General features: G+C 46.3%; 13 protein-coding genes across 13 annotated transcripts, besides 27 other annotated features; 12 read left to right on the forward strand and 1 right to left on the reverse strand. All coding sequences in view use genetic code 2, as the record gives it.

Annotated features, from left to right (window-relative positions):
- Nucleotides 1-2,053: a D loop (control region).
- Nucleotides 1,211-1,526: a direct repeat (repeated 4.4-times).
- Nucleotides 1,618-2,040: a tandem repeat.
- Nucleotides 2,054-2,123, forward strand: a tRNA (tRNA-Phe).
- Nucleotides 2,124-3,091, forward strand: an rRNA (12S ribosomal RNA).
- Nucleotides 3,092-3,162, forward strand: a tRNA (tRNA-Val).
- Nucleotides 3,163-4,774, forward strand: an rRNA (16S ribosomal RNA).
- Nucleotides 4,775-4,848, forward strand: a tRNA (tRNA-Leu).
- A 17-nt stretch (nt 4,849-4,865) lies between these two features.
- On the forward strand, nt 4,866-5,843 carry ND1 (NADH dehydrogenase subunit 1). The gene has a single exon. It carries the CDS (start codon nt 4,866-4,868, stop codon nt 5,841-5,843), a length of 978 nt encoding a protein of 325 aa, NP_054658.1.
- Nucleotides 5,842-5,913, forward strand: a tRNA (tRNA-Ile).
- Nucleotides 5,914-5,921: 8 nt separating this feature from the next.
- Nucleotides 5,922-5,992, reverse strand: a tRNA (tRNA-Gln).
- Nucleotides 5,993-6,060, forward strand: a tRNA (tRNA-Met).
- On the forward strand, nt 6,061-7,101 carry ND2 (NADH dehydrogenase subunit 2). Its single transcript has one exon. It carries the CDS (start codon nt 6,061-6,063, stop codon nt 7,099-7,101), a length of 1,041 nt encoding a protein of 346 aa, NP_054659.1.
- Nucleotides 7,101-7,176, forward strand: a tRNA (tRNA-Trp).
- A 1-nt stretch (nt 7,177) lies between these two features.
- Nucleotides 7,178-7,246, reverse strand: a tRNA (tRNA-Ala).
- A 2-nt stretch (nt 7,247-7,248) lies between these two features.
- Nucleotides 7,249-7,321, reverse strand: a tRNA (tRNA-Asn).
- Nucleotides 7,322-7,323: 2 nt separating this feature from the next.
- Nucleotides 7,324-7,390, reverse strand: a tRNA (tRNA-Cys).
- Nucleotides 7,391-7,460, reverse strand: a tRNA (tRNA-Tyr).
- Nucleotide 7,461: 1 nt separating this feature from the next.
- On the forward strand, nt 7,462-9,012 carry COX1 (cytochrome c oxidase subunit I). Its single transcript has one exon. It carries the CDS (start codon nt 7,462-7,464, stop codon nt 9,010-9,012), a length of 1,551 nt encoding a protein of 516 aa, NP_054660.1.
- Nucleotides 9,004-9,077, reverse strand: a tRNA (tRNA-Ser).
- A 2-nt stretch (nt 9,078-9,079) lies between these two features.
- Nucleotides 9,080-9,148, forward strand: a tRNA (tRNA-Asp).
- Nucleotide 9,149: 1 nt separating this feature from the next.
- COX2 (cytochrome c oxidase subunit II) lies at nt 9,150-9,833 on the forward strand. The gene has a single exon. The coding sequence runs from the start codon at nt 9,150-9,152 to the stop codon at nt 9,831-9,833; it is 684 nt and encodes a 227-aa protein (NP_054661.1).
- A 1-nt stretch (nt 9,834) lies between these two features.
- Nucleotides 9,835-9,906, forward strand: a tRNA (tRNA-Lys).
- Nucleotide 9,907: 1 nt separating this feature from the next.
- On the forward strand, nt 9,908-10,075 carry ATP8 (ATP synthase F0 subunit 8). The gene has a single exon. The coding sequence runs from the start codon at nt 9,908-9,910 to the stop codon at nt 10,073-10,075; it is 168 nt and encodes a 55-aa protein (NP_054662.1).
- On the forward strand, nt 10,066-10,749 carry ATP6 (ATP synthase F0 subunit 6). The gene has a single exon. The coding sequence runs from the start codon at nt 10,066-10,068 to the stop codon at nt 10,747-10,749; it is 684 nt and encodes a 227-aa protein (NP_054663.1).
- COX3 (cytochrome c oxidase subunit III) lies at nt 10,749-11,532 on the forward strand. The gene has a single exon. A coding segment is annotated over exon 1 (784 nt).
- Nucleotides 11,533-11,601, forward strand: a tRNA (tRNA-Gly).
- Nucleotides 11,602-11,952, forward strand: ND3 (NADH dehydrogenase subunit 3). Its single transcript has one exon. The coding sequence runs from the start codon at nt 11,602-11,604 to the stop codon at nt 11,950-11,952; it is 351 nt and encodes a 116-aa protein (NP_054665.1).
- Nucleotides 11,953-11,956: 4 nt separating this feature from the next.
- Nucleotides 11,957-12,025, forward strand: a tRNA (tRNA-Arg).
- Nucleotide 12,026: 1 nt separating this feature from the next.
- On the forward strand, nt 12,027-12,323 carry ND4L (NADH dehydrogenase subunit 4L). The gene has a single exon. It carries the CDS (start codon nt 12,027-12,029, stop codon nt 12,321-12,323), a length of 297 nt encoding a protein of 98 aa, NP_054666.1.
- On the forward strand, nt 12,317-13,694 carry ND4 (NADH dehydrogenase subunit 4). The gene has a single exon. A coding segment is annotated over exon 1 (1,378 nt).
- Nucleotides 13,695-13,764, forward strand: a tRNA (tRNA-His).
- A 1-nt stretch (nt 13,765) lies between these two features.
- Nucleotides 13,766-13,829, forward strand: a tRNA (tRNA-Ser).
- Nucleotides 13,830-13,900, forward strand: a tRNA (tRNA-Leu).
- Nucleotides 13,901-15,712, forward strand: ND5 (NADH dehydrogenase subunit 5). Its single transcript has one exon. The coding sequence runs from the start codon at nt 13,901-13,903 to the stop codon at nt 15,710-15,712; it is 1,812 nt and encodes a 603-aa protein (NP_054668.1).
- A 10-nt stretch (nt 15,713-15,722) lies between these two features.
- On the forward strand, nt 15,723-16,865 carry CYTB (cytochrome b). The gene has a single exon. It carries the CDS (start codon nt 15,723-15,725, stop codon nt 16,863-16,865), a length of 1,143 nt encoding a protein of 380 aa, NP_054669.1.
- A 1-nt stretch (nt 16,866) lies between these two features.
- Nucleotides 16,867-16,934, forward strand: a tRNA (tRNA-Thr).
- An 11-nt stretch (nt 16,935-16,945) lies between these two features.
- Nucleotides 16,946-17,015, reverse strand: a tRNA (tRNA-Pro).
- A 10-nt stretch (nt 17,016-17,025) lies between these two features.
- ND6 (NADH dehydrogenase subunit 6) lies at nt 17,026-17,547 on the reverse strand. The gene has a single exon. It carries the CDS (start codon nt 17,545-17,547, stop codon nt 17,026-17,028), a length of 522 nt encoding a protein of 173 aa, NP_054670.1.
- A 2-nt stretch (nt 17,548-17,549) lies between these two features.
- Nucleotides 17,550-17,622, reverse strand: a tRNA (tRNA-Glu).

The following is a 17,622-nucleotide window of genomic DNA, read 5'->3' on the forward strand; positions in this document are numbered from 1 at the left end:
TCCTAAGAACATACCCCCTACTCGGTACCCCCCCTACCCCCCCACAGGTAACTGCAGTGGGAAATATACTAGCTAGCTGCTCTACAAACGGCTATGTAGATGTGCATTAACTTGCTTGTCCGCTTAACATTACACTGATCTTAGGGCATACATTGTACTTGTTCTAAGACATTAATTGTATTGATATAAGGACAAGTATTGAGATGATGCGTGGATAAATACTGTAATGTTCTAGTAGAAATGTAATGTTATGCTTTAAGTGGTGGTTCTCTGCAATGCTTTATGGATAGGCTCTGTAATGGTAGGTGGATAGTACAGTTAGGGGATGGCTAAGGGTATAGTCTGTAGTAGTAGGGTATTGGATCTTTCAAGGTCGGGTCTCCCAAAGGAGTAGGGATGTAATGGCTGTAGGGTTAGGTACTAAGTAACTAGGGCTAAACCCATTGTATGGTTTGGGTCTGTACAGGAGATAGTACTGAGGGTACGGATACGCTTGGGGGTTAGGTCTGAATGGTAGCTGGCCATGGTATCTCAGTTCCTGCTCGGCGGGCCGGTAGCTGAAGGACCAGGTTATCTATTAATCGGAGTTCTCACGTGAAATCAGCAACCCGGTGTCTGGAAGATCCGGTGTGACTAGCGTCAGGATCATTCTTTCCCCCTACACCCTAGCACAACTTGCGCTTTTGCGCCTCTGGTTCCTCGGTCAGGGCCATGGTCTCGCATAACTCCCGATAGCTTGCCCTTCACAGAGTCATTTGGTTAATGGCTGTCACCATCTCACCCGTGATCGCGGCATCTCAATGGTTTTTGGCGCCTCTGGTATTTTTTCTTTTTGGGGCTTCTTCACAGGTGACCCTTCCAGTGCGGAGCAGGTGAATCCAGTTCAAGACATGGGCATCACATGGTTTGCGGTCTGGCGTTGGTCCTCAGGAATACCTGAATGAGACGGTTGGCGTATATGGGGAATCATCTTAACACTGATGCACTTTGGTTTTCATTCAGTTATGGCGTGTCCACAGACTCTTTAAGGTATTTACTATTCAGTGAATGCTTGTTGGACATAGTATTCTATCTTTATCTATCTTTACACTTCCTCTAACTTTCTAAACAGAACTAGTAACTTTCACCTAAACTGTTTTATTCATTTCGTTTCACATTTTTCATTCCGTATCTTCGTTCGATCGTTCCATTCGTTTAAGCACTAAAATTTCATTAATAAATCAAACGTTTGTTTGTATCTTTTATCGATGGTTCCTTTCACCTATTCGGGCGCTAAAGTTCCATTAATAAATCAAACGTTTGTTTGTATCTTTTATCGATGGTTCCTTTCACCTATTCGGGCGCTAAAGTTCCATTAATAAATCAAACGTTTGTTTGGTATCTTTTATCGATGGTTCCTTTCACCTATTCGGGCGCTAAAGTTCCATTAATAAATCAAACGTTTGTTTGTATCTTTTATCGATGGTTCCTTTCACCTATTCGGGCGCTAAAGTTCCATTAATAAATCAAACGTTTGTTTGTATCTTAACCGTTCCATCCATCCAAACCCCCCAAAAATCCACCCTATTATTTCCAACAACCCCACTAAAATTCCATTAAACACACCAATTCAGTCACCAACAAACAACAAACAACAAACAAACAAACAACAAACAAACAACAAACAAACAAACAACAAACAAACAAACAACAAACAAACAACAAACAAACAAACAACAAACAAACAAACAACAAACAAACAAACAACAAACAAACAAACAACAAACAAACAAACAACAAACAAACAAACAACAAACAAACAAACAACAAACAAACAAACAACAAACAAACAAACAACAAACAAACAAACAACAAACAAACAAACAACAAACAAACAACAAACAAACAAACAAACAACAAACAAACAAACAACAAACAAACAACAAACAAACAAACAAACAACAAACAAAACAACAAACAAACAAACAAACAACAAACAAACAAACAACAAACAAACAAACAACAAACAAACAAACAACAAACAAACAACAAACAAACAAACACAGCCTCAACCGTCCTTGTAGCTTACAACTAAAGCATGGCACTGAAGATGCCAAGACGGCTGCCATATGCACCCAAGGACAAAAGACTTAGTCCTAACCTTACCGTTAACTTTTGCTAAATATATACATGCAAGTATCCGCACCCCAGTGTAAATGCCCCAGATTTCTTACCTAGATGAAGGGAGCGGGTATCAGGCACACCCACTGTTGTAGCCCAAGACACCTTGCTTAGCCACACCCCCACGGGCACTCAGCAGTAATTAACATTAAGCAATAAGTGTAAACTTGACTTAGTTATAGCAACATCCAGGGTTGGTAAATCTTGTGCCAGCCACCGCGGTCACACAAGAAACCCAAGTTAACTGCAATCGGCGTAAAGAGTGGTACCACATTGTCACAACAACTAGGATTAAAGTACAACTGAGCTGTCATAAGCCAAAGATGCACCTAAAACCACCCTCAAGACGATCCTAGCAACTACGACTGATTAAGCCCACGAAAGCTAAGGCACAAACTGGGATTAGATACCCCACTATGCTTAGCCCTAAATCTTGGTACTTACCCTACTAAAGTACCCGCCCGAGAACTACGAGCACAAACGCTTAAAACTCTAAGGACTTGGCGGTGCCCCAAACCCACCTAGAGGAGCCTGTTCTGTAATCGATAACCCACGATACACCCAACCGCCCCTTGCCAAAGCAGCCTACATACCGCCGTCGCCAGCTCACCTTCCTTGAGAGCCCAACAGTGAGCACAACAGCTACCCCCGCTAGCAAGACAGGTCAAGGTATAGCCTATGGGTCGGAAGAAATGGGCTACATTTTCTAAGATAGAAAACTTACGAAAAGGGGCATGAAACAGCCCCTAGAAGGCGGATTTAGCAGTAAAGGGGGATAATAAAGCCCTCTTTAAACTGGCCCTGGGGCACGTACATACCGCCCGTCACCCTCCTCATAAGCTACCAAACCACCATACCTAATACCCCCACCAGCCGAAGATGAGGTAAGTCGTAACAAGGTAAGTGTACCGGAAGGTGCACTTAGCACACACAAGACGTAGCTATAACATAAAGCACTCAGCTTACACCTGAGAGATATCTGCTATCAACAGATCGTCTTGAAGCCTACTCTAGCTCGACCTAACCATACCCACCACACATAGTACATCAAAAATTAACTTTACCTCCAAACTAAAACATTCTTCTTACTTAGTATAGGTGATAGAAAAGGACCCCCCCCCCCGGCGCGATAGAGACCCTGTACCGTAAGGGAAAGATGAAATAACAATGAAAACCCAAGCACCAAACAGCAAAGATCAACCCTTGTACCTCTCGCATCATGATTTAGCAAGAACAACCAAGCAAAACGAATTTAAGCTTGCCACCCCGAAACCTGAGCGAGCTACTCACAAGCAGCTACCCCTGAGCGAACCCGTCTCTGTTGCAAAAGAGTGGGATGACTTGTTAGTAGAGGTGAAAAGCCAACCGAGCCAGGTGATAGCTGGTTGCCCGTGAAATGAATCTCAGTTCCTCCTTAACTCCTCTCCATGGATCACCTAACAACCCCCAATGTAGTGAGTCAAGAGTAATTTAAAGGAGGTACAGCTCCTTTAAAAAAGAACACAATCTCCTCTAGCGGATAAAACAACCCACTACTTACATGCCTCCAAACTGTGGGCCTTTAAGCAGCCATCAACAAAGAGTGCGTCAAAGCTCTACACTTAAAAATCCAAAGACAACATGACTCCCTTACCACTAACGGGCTAACCTATGCCAATAGGAGAATTAATGCTAAAATAAGTAACCAGGGACTACCCCTCTCAGGCGCAAGCTTACATTATCACATTATTAACAGGCTATTCAAATACCATAACTCCAACAAGACTAAGTATTAAACCCACCCTGTTAACCCAACCCAGGAGCGCCCATTAGAAAGATTAAAATCTGTAAAAGGAACTAGGCAAACCCAGGGCCCGACTGTTTACCAAAAACATAGCCTTCAGCCGACCAAGTATTGAAGGTGATGCCTGCCCAGTGACCCCCTGTTCAACGGCCGCGGTATCCTAACCGTGCGAAGGTAGCGCAATCAATTGTCTCATAAATCGAGACTTGTATGAACGGCTAAACGAGGTCCTAACTGTCTCTTACAGATAATCAGTGAAATTGATCTCCCCGTGCAAAAGCAGGGATAAACACATAAGACGAGAAGACCCTGTGGAACTTTAAAATCAACGGCCATCACACGACAGACCAAAACCTACTAGGCTCACTACCTTAAAGCACTGACTCGTATTTTTCGGTTGGGGCGACCTTGGAGAAAAACAAACCCTCCAAAAACAGGACCACACCTCCTGACCAAGAGCAACTCATCAACGTACAAACAGTAACCAGACCCAATACAATTGACCAATGGACCAAGCTACCCCAGGGATAACAGCGCAATCTCCCTCAAGAGCCCATATCGACAGGGGGGTTTACGACCTCGATGTTGGATCAGGACACCCCAGTGGTGCAGCCGCTACTAAGGGTTCGTTTGTTCAACGATTAACAGTCCTACGTGATCTGAGTTCAGACCGGAGCAATCCAGGTCGGTTTCTATCTATGACAGACCTCTCCTAGTACGAAAGGACCGGAGAAGTAAGGCCAATACCACAAGCACGCCTCCCCTCTAAGTAATGAACCCAACTAAACTACTAAGAGGACACCCATACCCCTACGCCCTAGAAAAGGGCTGGCTAGCGTGGCAGAGCTCGGTAAATGCAAAAGGCTTAAACCCTTTACCCAGAGGTTCAAATCCTCTCCCTAGCCCTCACACCTACCTACCCATGACCTATCCTCCTATTATAACCCACCTCATCATGTCCCTCTCTTACGCGATCCCAATTCTAATCGCCGTTGCCTTCCTAACACTAGTAGAGCGAAAAGTCCTAAGCTACATACAAGCTCGAAAAGGTCCAAACATTGTAGGCCCTTTCGGACTATTACAGCCAGTGGCAGACGGAGTAAAACTATTCATTAAAGAGCCCATTCGACCATCCACCGCCTCCCCATTCCTCTTTATCATAACTCCCATACTAGCCCTCCTACTAGCAATTACAATCTGAGCTCCCCTACCCCTTCCATTCTCTCTCGCAGACCTAAACCTAGGCCTTCTCTTTCTCCTAGCCATATCCAGCCTAGCGGTATACTCCATTCTTTGATCCGGGTGAGCTTCAAACTCAAAATATGCTCTAATTGGTGCATTACGGGCAGTAGCACAAACCATCTCCTACGAAGTAACACTAGCCATCATCCTCCTATCCATGATCGTGCTCAGCGGAAACTACACCTTAAACACTCTCACCACTACCCAAGAACCACTATACCTAATCTTCTCCTCCTGACCCCTTGCAATAATATGATACATCTCAACACTCGCCGAAACAAACCGTGCCCCATTTGACCTTACAGAGGGTGAGTCCGAGCTAGTATCCGGCTTCAATGTAGAATATGCTGCTGGCCCATTCGCTCTATTCTTCCTAGCCGAATACGCAAATATCATATTGATAAACACACTAACCACCATCCTATTCCTAAACCCAAGCTCACTCAACCCCTCCCCAGAACTATTCCCAATGCTCTTAGCCACAAAAGTTTTACTCCTCTCATCAGGCTTCCTATGAATCCGTGCCTCCTACCCACGATTTCGCTATGACCAACTTATACATCTCCTCTGAAAAAACTTCCTTCCACTAACATTAGCACTATGCCTCTGGCACACAAGCATACCAATCTGCTACGCAGGCCTACCTCCTTATCTAAGGAAATGTGCCTGAACGTAAAGGATCACTATGATAAAGTGAACATAGAGGTATACCAGCCCTCTCATTTCCTAAGAAACCTTAGAAAAGTAGGAGTCGAACCTACACAGAAGAAATCAAAACTCTTCATACTTCCTTTATATTATTTCCTAGTAGGGTCAGCTAACGAAGCTATCGGGCCCATACCCCGAAAATGATGGTTTAACCCCTTCCCCTACTAATGAACCCACATGCAACACTAATTTTCTCACTAAGCCTTCTCCTAGGAACAACCATCACAATCTCAAGCAACCATTGAATAATAGCCTGAATAGGACTAGAAATTAATACCCTCGCTATCCTCCCCCTCATCTCAAAATCCCATCACCCTCGAGCCATCGAAGCCGCAATCAAATACTTTCTAGTCCAAGCAACTGCCTCTACACTAGTCCTCTTCTCAAGTACAATTAATGCATGATTCACAGGACAATGGGACATCACCCAGCTAAGCCACCCAACATCCTCCCTCCTCCTGACAACAGCAATTGCAATAAAACTAGGCCTAGTGCCATTCCATTTCTGATTCCCAGAAGTACTTCAAGGCTCATCCCTAACCACTGCTCTATTACTATCAACAATAATAAAATTCCCCCCAATCACCATTCTTTTCCTAACATCCCCATCCCTTAACCCAACACTACTAACCACCATAGCCATTGCCTCAGCCGCCCTAGGGGGCTGAATAGGACTAAACCAAACCCAAACCCGAAAAATCCTAGCCTTCTCCTCCATCTCCCACCTAGGCTGGATAGCCACCATCATTGTCTACGACCCCAAACTCACCCTACTAACCTTCTACCTCTACACCCTAATGACTGCCACCATTTTTATTACCCTCAACACAACCAAAGTCCTAAAACTATCAACAATAATAACCTCATGAACAAAAGCCCCCGTGCTAAATACCACCCTAATACTCGCCTTACTCTCCCTAGCAGGCCTTCCCCCACTGACAGGCTTCCTGCCTAAATGGCTCATCATCCAAGAACTAACTAAACAAGAAATAACTGCAACAGCCACAACCATTGCCATACTCTCACTACTAGGACTATTCTTCTACCTACGTCTTGCATACTACTCAACAATCACACTCCCGCCAAACTCCACAAACCACATAAAACAATGGCATATTGATAAACCAACACCCGCCCTAACCGCCATTCTCATATCCCTGTCAACCCTACTACTACCCCTCTCCCCCATAATCTTAACCGCCATCTAAGAAACTTAGGATAACCCACCACTAAACCGAAGGCCTTCAAAGCCTTAAATAAGAGTTAAACTCTCTTAGTTTCTGCTAAGACCCGTAGGACATTAACCTACATCTCCTAAATGCAACTCAAACGCTTTCATTAAGCTAGGGCCTTACCTAGACAGGTGGGCCTTGATCCCACAAAATTCTAGTTAACAGCTAAATGCCCAAACCAACAGGCTTCTGTCTACCAGACCCTGGTACGCTCTTAACGTACATCAATGAGCTTGCAACTCAACATGAATTTCACCACAGGGCCGATAAGAAGAGGAATTGAACCTCTGTAAAAAGGACTACAGCCTAACGCCTCAACACTCAGCCATCTTACCTGTGACCTTCATTACCCGATGATTATTCTCAACCAACCACAAAGACATTGGCACCTTATACCTAATCTTCGGCGCATGAGCTGGCATAGTTGGAACCGCCCTTAGCCTTCTTATTCGCGCAGAACTTGGTCAACCAGGAACCCTCCTAGGAGACGACCAAATCTACAACGTAATCGTCACTGCCCATGCTTTCGTAATAATCTTCTTCATAGTTATACCAATCATAATTGGAGGGTTCGGAAACTGATTAGTCCCCCTTATAATCGGAGCCCCAGACATAGCATTCCCACGCATAAACAACATAAGCTTCTGACTACTCCCTCCGTCCTTCCTACTTCTACTAGCCTCCTCCACAGTAGAAGCGGGAGCAGGCACAGGATGAACCGTATACCCACCCCTAGCCGGCAATTTAGCCCACGCTGGAGCCTCAGTAGACCTAGCCATCTTCTCCCTCCACCTAGCAGGTGTCTCCTCAATCCTAGGAGCAATCAACTTCATCACAACCGCCATCAACATAAAACCTCCTGCCCTATCACAGTACCAAACCCCCCTATTCGTATGATCCGTCCTTATCACTGCCGTCCTACTACTACTATCTCTTCCAGTCCTCGCTGCCGGCATTACTATACTACTTACAGACCGAAACCTAAACACCACATTCTTTGACCCTGCTGGAGGAGGAGATCCTGTCCTATACCAACACCTCTTCTGATTCTTCGGCCACCCAGAAGTCTACATTCTGATCCTCCCAGGATTCGGGATCATCTCCCACGTAGTAACATACTATGCAGGCAAAAAAGAACCATTCGGCTACATAGGAATAGTATGAGCCATACTATCCATCGGATTCCTAGGCTTTATCGTATGAGCCCACCACATATTTACAGTAGGCATAGACGTAGACACCCGAGCATACTTCACATCCGCCACAATAATCATCGCCATTCCAACTGGCATCAAAGTCTTCAGCTGACTAGCTACGCTACATGGAGGGACTATCAAATGAGACCCTCCCATACTCTGAGCCCTAGGCTTCATCTTCCTCTTCACCATCGGAGGCCTAACAGGAATTGTTCTAGCAAACTCCTCACTAGACATCGCCCTACACGATACATACTATGTAGTCGCCCATTTCCACTATGTTCTATCAATAGGGGCTGTCTTTGCTATCCTAGCAGGCTTCACTCACTGATTCCCACTATTCACAGGATATACCCTACACCCCACATGAACCAAAACTCACTTTGGAGTCATATTCACAGGTGTAAACCTAACCTTCTTCCCACAACACTTCCTAGGCCTAGCCGGCATGCCCCGACGATATTCCGACTACCCAGACGCCTACACCCTATGAAACACCATATCCTCCATCGGCTCATTAATCTCAATAACAGCCGTAATTATACTAATATTCATCATCTGAGAAGCCTTCACATCAAAACGAAAAGTCCTACAGCCAGAACTAACCCCCACCAACGTTGAATGAATCCACGGCTGCCCGCCTCCATACCACACTTTCGAAGAACCAGCCTTTGTCCAAGTACAAGAAAGGAAGGAATCGAACCCTCATATACTGGTTTCAAGCCAGTCGCATCAAACCACTCATGCTCCTTTCTTATGAGATGTTAGTAAACCAATTACGTAGCCTTGTCAAGACTAAATCACAAGTGAAAACCCTGTACATCTCACGTGGCCAATCACTCACAACTCGGATTTCAAGACGCTTCCTCCCCCATCATAGAAGAACTTGTTGAATTCCACGACCATGCCCTGATAGTCGCACTAGCAATCTGCAGCCTGGTCCTTTACCTCTTAGCCCTCATACTAATAGAAAAACTATCCTCAAATACTGTTGACGCACAAGAAGTGGAACTAATCTGAACAATCCTACCAGCCATCGTCCTTATCCTGCTTGCCCTGCCATCCCTACAAATCCTGTACATGATAGACGAAATTGATGAACCAGACCTAACTCTAAAAGCCATCGGCCATCAATGATACTGAACCTACGAATACACAGACTTTAAAGATCTAACATTTGACTCATACATAATTCCCACAACAGACCTCCCACAGGGACATTTCCGACTACTAGAAGTCGACCACCGCGTTGTTATCCCAATAGAATCCCCAATTCGCATCATCGTCACTGCTGGCGACGTCCTCCACTCCTGAGCAATCCCCACCCTAGGAGTAAAAACCGATGCAATCCCAGGACGACTAAACCAAACATCATTCATTGCCACTCGACCAGGAATCTTCTACGGCCAGTGCTCAGAAATCTGCGGGGCCAATCACAGCTACATACCAATTGTAGTAGAATCCACTCCCCTTACCCACTTCGAGAGCTGATCTTCACTACTATCATCCTAATCATTAAGAAGCTATGCAAACAGCACTAGCCTTTTAAGCTAGAGATAGAGGACTACCCACTCCTCCTTAGTGATATGCCACAACTCAACCCAAACCCATGATTTTACATCATACTAGCCACCTGACTAACCCTTTTACTAGCTATTCAACCCAAACTCCTATCATTTACCACTACCAATCAACCCTCTAACAAACTTCCTACAACTATTAAGACCACACCCTGAGCCTGACCATGAACCTAAGCTTCTTCGATCAATTCGCCAGCCCATGCCTACTAGGAATTCCACTAATCCTACTCTCAATACTATTCCCTGCCCTACTACTCCCCACACCGGGCAATCGATGAATCACTAACCGCCTCTCTACCCTCCAACTATGGCTTCTGCACCTCATCACAAAACAACTAATAATTCCACTAAACAAAAACGGCCACAAATGAGCTCTAATCCTAACATCACTAATAATACTACTACTCACAATCAATCTATGCGGTCTCCTACCATATACATTTACCCCAACCACTCAATTATCAATAAACATAGCATTAGCCTTCCCACTCTGACTTGCTACGGTCATTACGGGCCTACGAAACCAACCCTCAATCTCCCTAGGACACTTACTACCTGAAGGCACCCCAACACCACTAATTCCCGCCCTAATCATAATCGAAACTATCAGCCTACTTATTCGCCCATTGGCCCTAGGAGTCCGCCTTACCGCAAACCTCACAGCAGGGCACCTACTCATCCAACTAATTTCCACAGCCACTATCGCCCTACTCCCCATCATACCAACAGTATCCATCCTAACCACCTCAATCCTACTCCTACTCACCATTCTAGAAGTGGCAGTAGCCATAATCCAAGCTTACGTCTTTGTCCTCCTACTAAGCCTATACTTACAGGAAAACATCTAATGGCCCACCAAGCACACTCCTACCACATAGTAGACCCAAGCCCCTGACCCATCTTCGGAGCAACTGCCGCCCTACTCACCACCTCAGGACTAATCATATGATTCCACCACAACTCCTCACAACTCCTAACCCTAGGCCTACTGTCCATAATCCTAGTCATACTACAATGGTGGCGAGATATCGTACGAGAAAGCACATTCCAAGGTCACCACACCCCCACAGTCCAAAAAGGCCTACGATATGGCATGATCCTCTTCATCACATCAGAAGCCTTCTTCTTCCTAGGCTTCTTTTGAGCCTTCTTCCACTCTAGCCTAGTCCCAACCCCAGAATTAGGCGGACAATGACCCCCAACAGGAATCAACCCCCTTAACCCCATAGAAGTTCCCCTACTAAACACAGCTATCCTCCTAGCCTCTGGGGTCACCGTAACATGAGCTCACCACAGCATTACAGAGGGCAACCGAAAGCAAGCTATCCATGCTCTCACATTAACAATCCTGCTAGGATTTTACTTTACAGCACTTCAAGCAATGGAATATTACGAAGCCCCATTCTCAATCGCTGATGGCGTATACGGTTCAACCTTCTTCGTCGCCACAGGATTCCACGGGCTCCACGTAATCATCGGATCCTCCTTCCTATCTGTCTGCCTCCTACGATTAATCAAATTCCATTTCACATCAAACCACCATTTCGGATTCGAAGCGGCAGCCTGATACTGACACTTTGTAGACGTCATCTGATTATTCCTCTATATAACCATCTACTGATGAGGATCCTGCTCTTCTAGTATACTAATTACAATTGACTTCCAATCTCTAAAATCTGGTGTAACCCCAGAGAAGAGCAATGAACACAATCACATTTATACTCACCCTCTCCCTCACCCTAAGCATCATCCTAACCACACTAAACTTCTGACTAGCCCAAACAAACCCAGACTCAGAAAAACTATCCCCCTACGAATGCGGCTTTGACCCCCTCGGCTCCGCCCGCCTCCCATTCTCAATCCGATTCTTCCTAGTAGCAATCCTATTCCTTCTTTTCGACCTAGAAATCGCACTCCTACTTCCCATCCCCTGAGCCATCCAACTTCAATCCCCCATCACCACCCTAACCTGAGCCTCCACTATCATTCTCCTACTAACACTAGGACTAATCTACGAATGGGCACAAGGAGGCCTAGAATGAGCAGAATAAACATAGAAAGTTAGTCTAATCAAGACAGTTGATTTCGACTCAACAGACCATAGCCCTGCCCTATGACTTTCTCTATGTCTCTCATCCACCTAGGCTTCTATTCAGCCTTCACCCTAAGCTGCTTAGGACTAGCCTTCCACCGAACCCACCTAATCTCCGCCCTACTATGCTTAGAAAGCATAATACTATCCCTGTACCTCGCCCTATCAATCTGGCCCATCGAAAACCAAGCAGCATCCTTTACCCTAATACCAGTACTTATACTCACATTCTCAGCCTGCGAAGCAGGCACCGGCCTAGCAATACTAGTAGCCTCTACCCGAACCCATGGCTCTGACCACCTACACAACCTAAACCTTCTACAATGCTAAAAATTATCCTCCCAACAATCATACTCATCCCTACAGCACTCCTATCTCCCCAAAAATTCTTATGAACAAACACCACTACATACAGCCTTCTAATCGCTACCCTCAGCCTACAGTGACTCCTCCCCACATACTACCCCCACACAAACCTAACCCAATGAACTGGCATCGACCAAATCTCCTCCCCCCTACTAGTACTCTCCTGCTGACTACTCCCCCTCATAATCATCGCAAGCCAAAACCATCTACACCACGAACCCCCAACACGAAAGCGAATCTTCATCCTAACTCTGATCACAATCCAACCATTTATTCTCCTAGCCTTCTCAACCACGGAACTAACATTATTCTACATCTCATTCGAAGCAACTCTAATCCCCACTCTAATTCTAATCACACGATGAGGGAACCAACCAGAACGACTCAGTGCTGGCATCTACCTCCTATTCTACACCCTCATCAGCTCCCTGCCACTACTAGTCACTATCATACACCTCCACACACAAATTGGCACCCTACACCTAACAATCTTAGAACTAACTCACCCCCTACCAACCAACTCCTGAACAAACCTTCTATCAGGCCTAGCCCTACTAACAGCCTTTATAGTAAAAGCCCCCCTATACGGCCTCCACCTCTGGCTCCCCAAAGCCCACGTAGAGGCCCCAATCGCAGGGTCCATACTACTTGCTGCCCTACTCCTCAAACTAGGCGGATACGGCATCATACGAATCACCCTTCTAACAAACCCCCTCTCAAATCAACTTCACTACCCATTCCTCACACTAGCCCTATGAGGGGCATTAATAACCAGCTCAATCTGCTTACGCCAAACAGACCTAAAATCACTCATCGCCTACTCCTCCGTAAGCCACATAGGTCTAGTCATCGCCGCAACCATAATCCAAACCCACTGAGCCTTCTCAGGAGCTATAATCCTCATAATCTCTCACGGTCTAACCTCCTCAATGCTATTTTGCCTAGCCAACACAAACTATGAACGCACGCACAGCCGAATCCTCCTCCTAACACGAGGACTCCAACCCCTCCTTCCACTTATAGCAACCTGATGGCTCCTGGCCAACCTCACAAACATAGCCCTGCCCCCTACAACAAACCTTATAGCAGAGTTAACCATCATAATCGCACTATTCAACTGATCTACCCTTACAATCATCCTAACCGGAATTGCAACCCTACTAACCGCTTCATATACCCTATTCATACTACTAATAACCCAACGAGGCACCCTACCAACCCACATTACATCTATCCAAAACTCAAACACACGAGAACATCTCCTTATAGCCCTCCACATAATCCCCATACTACTCCTGATCCTAAAGCCAGAACTCATCTCCGGAGCCCCTCTATGCAAGTATAGTTTCAACCCAAACATTAGACCGTGACTCTAAAAATAGAAGTTAAACCCTTCTTACCTGCCGAGGGGAGGTTAAACCAACAAGAACTGCTAATTCTTGCATCTGAGCCTAAAACCTCAGCCCCCTTACTTTTAAAGGATAACAGTAATCCACTGGTCTTAGGAGCCATCCATCTTGGTGCAAATCCAAGTAAAAGTAATGGAAACCGCATTACTCCTCAACACCTCTATACTCCTCACGCTAGCAGCCATCCTTACCCCCGCTCTACTGCCCCTGCTGTCAAAAACCCTACAAACCTCCCCAACTACCATCACACGCTCCGTCAAAACAGCCTTCCTAATCAGCCTAGTCCCAGCAACCCTCTTCACGTACTCAGGCACAGAAAGTATCGTCTCCTGCTGAGAATGAAAATTCATCATAAACTTCAAAATCCCCCTTAGCCTCAAAATAGACCAATACTCAATACTATTCTTCCCCATCGCACTATTCGTAACATGATCCATCCTTCAATTCGCGACATGATACATAGCCACAGAACCATACATCACAAAATTCTTCCTCTACCTCCTACTATTCCTAATCGCAATACTAACCCTAACCGTCGCCAACAACATATTCCTACTATTCATCGGCTGAGAAGGTGTTGGAATCATATCCTTCCTACTAATTGGCTGATGGCAAGGCCGAGCTGAAGCTAACACAGCCGCACTCCAAGCCGTACTCTACAACCGAATCGGAGATATCGGCCTTATCCTAAGCATAGCCTGACTAGCTTCAACCATAAACACATGAGAGATCCAACAAGCCTCCGCCACCCAAACCCCAACACTACCCCTATTAGGTCTCATCCTCGCCGCCACAGGAAAATCAGCCCAATTTGGTCTCCACCCCTGACTCCCAGCAGCCATAGAGGGCCCAACCCCAGTTTCTGCCCTACTCCACTCCAGCACCATAGTAGTAGCCGGAATCTTCCTCCTCATCCGCACTCACCCCATATTTACTAACAATCAAACTGCCCTCACTCTATGCCTCTGCCTCGGAGCCCTATCCACACTATTTGCCGCCACATGCGCCCTCACACAGAATGATATCAAAAAAATCATCGCTTTCTCCACATCCAGCCAACTAGGACTGATGATAGTTACCATCGGACTAAACCTCCCACAACTAGCCTTCCTCCACATCTCAACGCATGCCTTCTTCAAAGCCATACTCTTCCTATGTTCGGGGGCAATCATTCACAGCCTCAATGGAGAACAGGACATTCGAAAAATAGGTGGCCTACAAAAAACACTCCCAACAACCACCTCCTGCCTAACCATCGGCAACCTTGCCCTAATAGGAACTCCATTCCTAGCAGGATTCTACTCAAAAGACCTCATCATCGAAAACCTAAATACCTCCTACCTAAACACCTGAGCACTAACCCTAACACTCCTAGCCACATCATTCACCGCAACCTACAGCATTCGCATAACCCTCCTAGTCCAAACAGGATACACCCGCACACCCTCAATCACCCCAATGAACGAAAACAACCCAACAATCACTAACCCAATCACCCGCCTCGCCCTAGGCAGCATTCTAGCAGGCCTACTTATCACAACCTACATCCCCCCCACAAAAATCCCCCCAATAACCATACCCACCCTTACAAAAACTGCAGCCATCATCGTTACAATCCTAGGAATTCTCCTAGCCCTAGAGCTATCAAATATAGCCCATACCCTCACCCAACCAAAGCAAAGCATCCCCCTAAACTTCTCCTCCACACTAGGATACTTCAACCCACTAACACATCGCCTTACCTCTACAAAGCTACTAAATAGCGGACAAAGCATTGCCTCCCACCTCATTGACCTATCCTGATACAAAAAAATAGGCCCCGAAGGCCTCGCCGACCTACAACTCCTAGCAGCCAAAACCTCTACCGCCCTCCACACAGGGCTAATCAAAACCTACCTAGGATCCTTCGCCGTATCTATCCTCCTTATCCTATCAGCACAGAGGCACAAAATTAATGGCCCCCAACATCCGAAAGTCACACCCACTACTAAAAATAGTCAACAACTCCCTAATTGACCTTCCCACCCCCTCAAACATCTCCGCCTGATGAAACTTTGGCTCTCTCCTAGGCATCTGCCTAACAATGCAAATCCTAACCGGCCTACTACTAGCCATACACTATACCGCAGACACAACCCTCGCCTTTTCATCCGTCGCTCACACATGCCGAGACGTACAGTACGGCTGACTCATTCGCAACCTACACGCAAACGGAGCCTCATTCTTCTTCATCTGCATCTACCTTCACATTGGACGAGGCTTCTACTATGGCTCCTACCTATACAAAGAAACCTGAAACACAGGAGTTATCCTCCTCCTCACCCTCATAGCAACCGCCTTCGTAGGGTACGTCCTGCCATGAGGACAGATATCATTCTGAGGGGCTACAGTCATCACCAACCTATTTTCAGCTATCCCCTACATCGGCCAAACCCTCGTAGAATGGGCCTGAGGGGGCTTCTCCGTCGATAACCCAACACTAACCCGATTCTTCGCCCTACACTTTCTTCTCCCCTTCGCAATCGCAGGCCTCACCCTAATCCACCTCACCTTCCTTCACGAGTCCGGCTCAAACAACCCCCTAGGCATCATCTCAAACTGCGACAAAATTCCATTCCACCCCTACTTCTCCCTCAAAGATATCCTAGGCCTTACACTCCTACTTCTGCCACTAACCACCCTGGCCCTATTCTCACCCAACCTACTAGGTGACCCAGAGAACTTCACCCCAGCCAACCCCCTAGTCACACCCCCTCACATCAAGCCAGAGTGGTACTTCCTCTTTGCATACGCCATCCTACGCTCCATCCCCAACAAACTAGGAGGAGTCCTAGCCTTAGCTGCATCCGTACTAGTCCTATTTCTATGCCCCCTCCTCCACAAATCCAAACAGCGCACAATAGCCTTCCGCCCTCTATCCCAACTCCTATTCTGAACCTTAGCCGCAAACCTACTTATTCTTACATGAGTAGGTAGCCAACCAGTAGAGCACCCCTTCATCATCATTGGCCAACTAGCCTCCCTCACCTACTTCTCCACCCTCCTAATCCTCTTCCCCATCGCCGGCGCCCTAGAAAACAAACTACTCAACTACTAACACTCTAATAGTTTATAAAAACATTGGTCTTGTAAGCCAAAGAGTGAAGGCCATACCCTTCTTAGAGTGTACCCTCACCATCAGAAAAAGAGGGCTCAAACCTCTACCTCCAACTCCCAAAGCTGGTATTCTACATTAAACTATTCTCTGAACCCCCAACCTAAACTGCTCGAATCGTCCCACGAGATAGCCCTCGTACAACCTCCAGTACAACGAACAGCGTCAGCAGCAACCCCCATCCCCCTATCAGAAATATTCCTGCCCCCTCCGAATAGAACATTGCCACCCCACTAAAATCTAACCGAGCAAAAGACAAACCCCCACTATCAACCGTAACCACCCCCACCTTCCAGCACTCAGCAAAACCTCCAACAGCCCCCCCAACCATCAGCACCAAAATAAGCCCCACACCATACATTACAACTTGCCGGCTCCCCCAAGCTTCGGGAAAAGGATCCGCCGCCAAAGCCACCGAATAAACAAAAACTACCAGCATCCCCCCCAGATACACCATAAACAGTACAAGCGATACAAAGGAAGCTCCCAAACTCAGTAGCCAGCCGCACCCTACAACAGACGCCACAACCAAACCAACTACCCCATAGTAGGGAGAAGGGTTAGATGCAACCGCCAATGCCCCTAGAGCAAAACACCCCCCTAAAAGAAACATAAAATAAGCCATACTAATTCCTACTTGGCCTCTCTCCAAGATCTGCGGCCTGAAAAGCCGCCGTTGCAACAATTCAACTACAGGAAC

Source organism: Ciconia boyciana, mitochondrion (assembly GCF_034638445.1).
Source record: "Ciconia boyciana mitochondrion, complete genome".
Lineage (NCBI taxonomy): Eukaryota > Metazoa > Chordata > Aves > Ciconiiformes > Ciconiidae > Ciconia > Ciconia boyciana.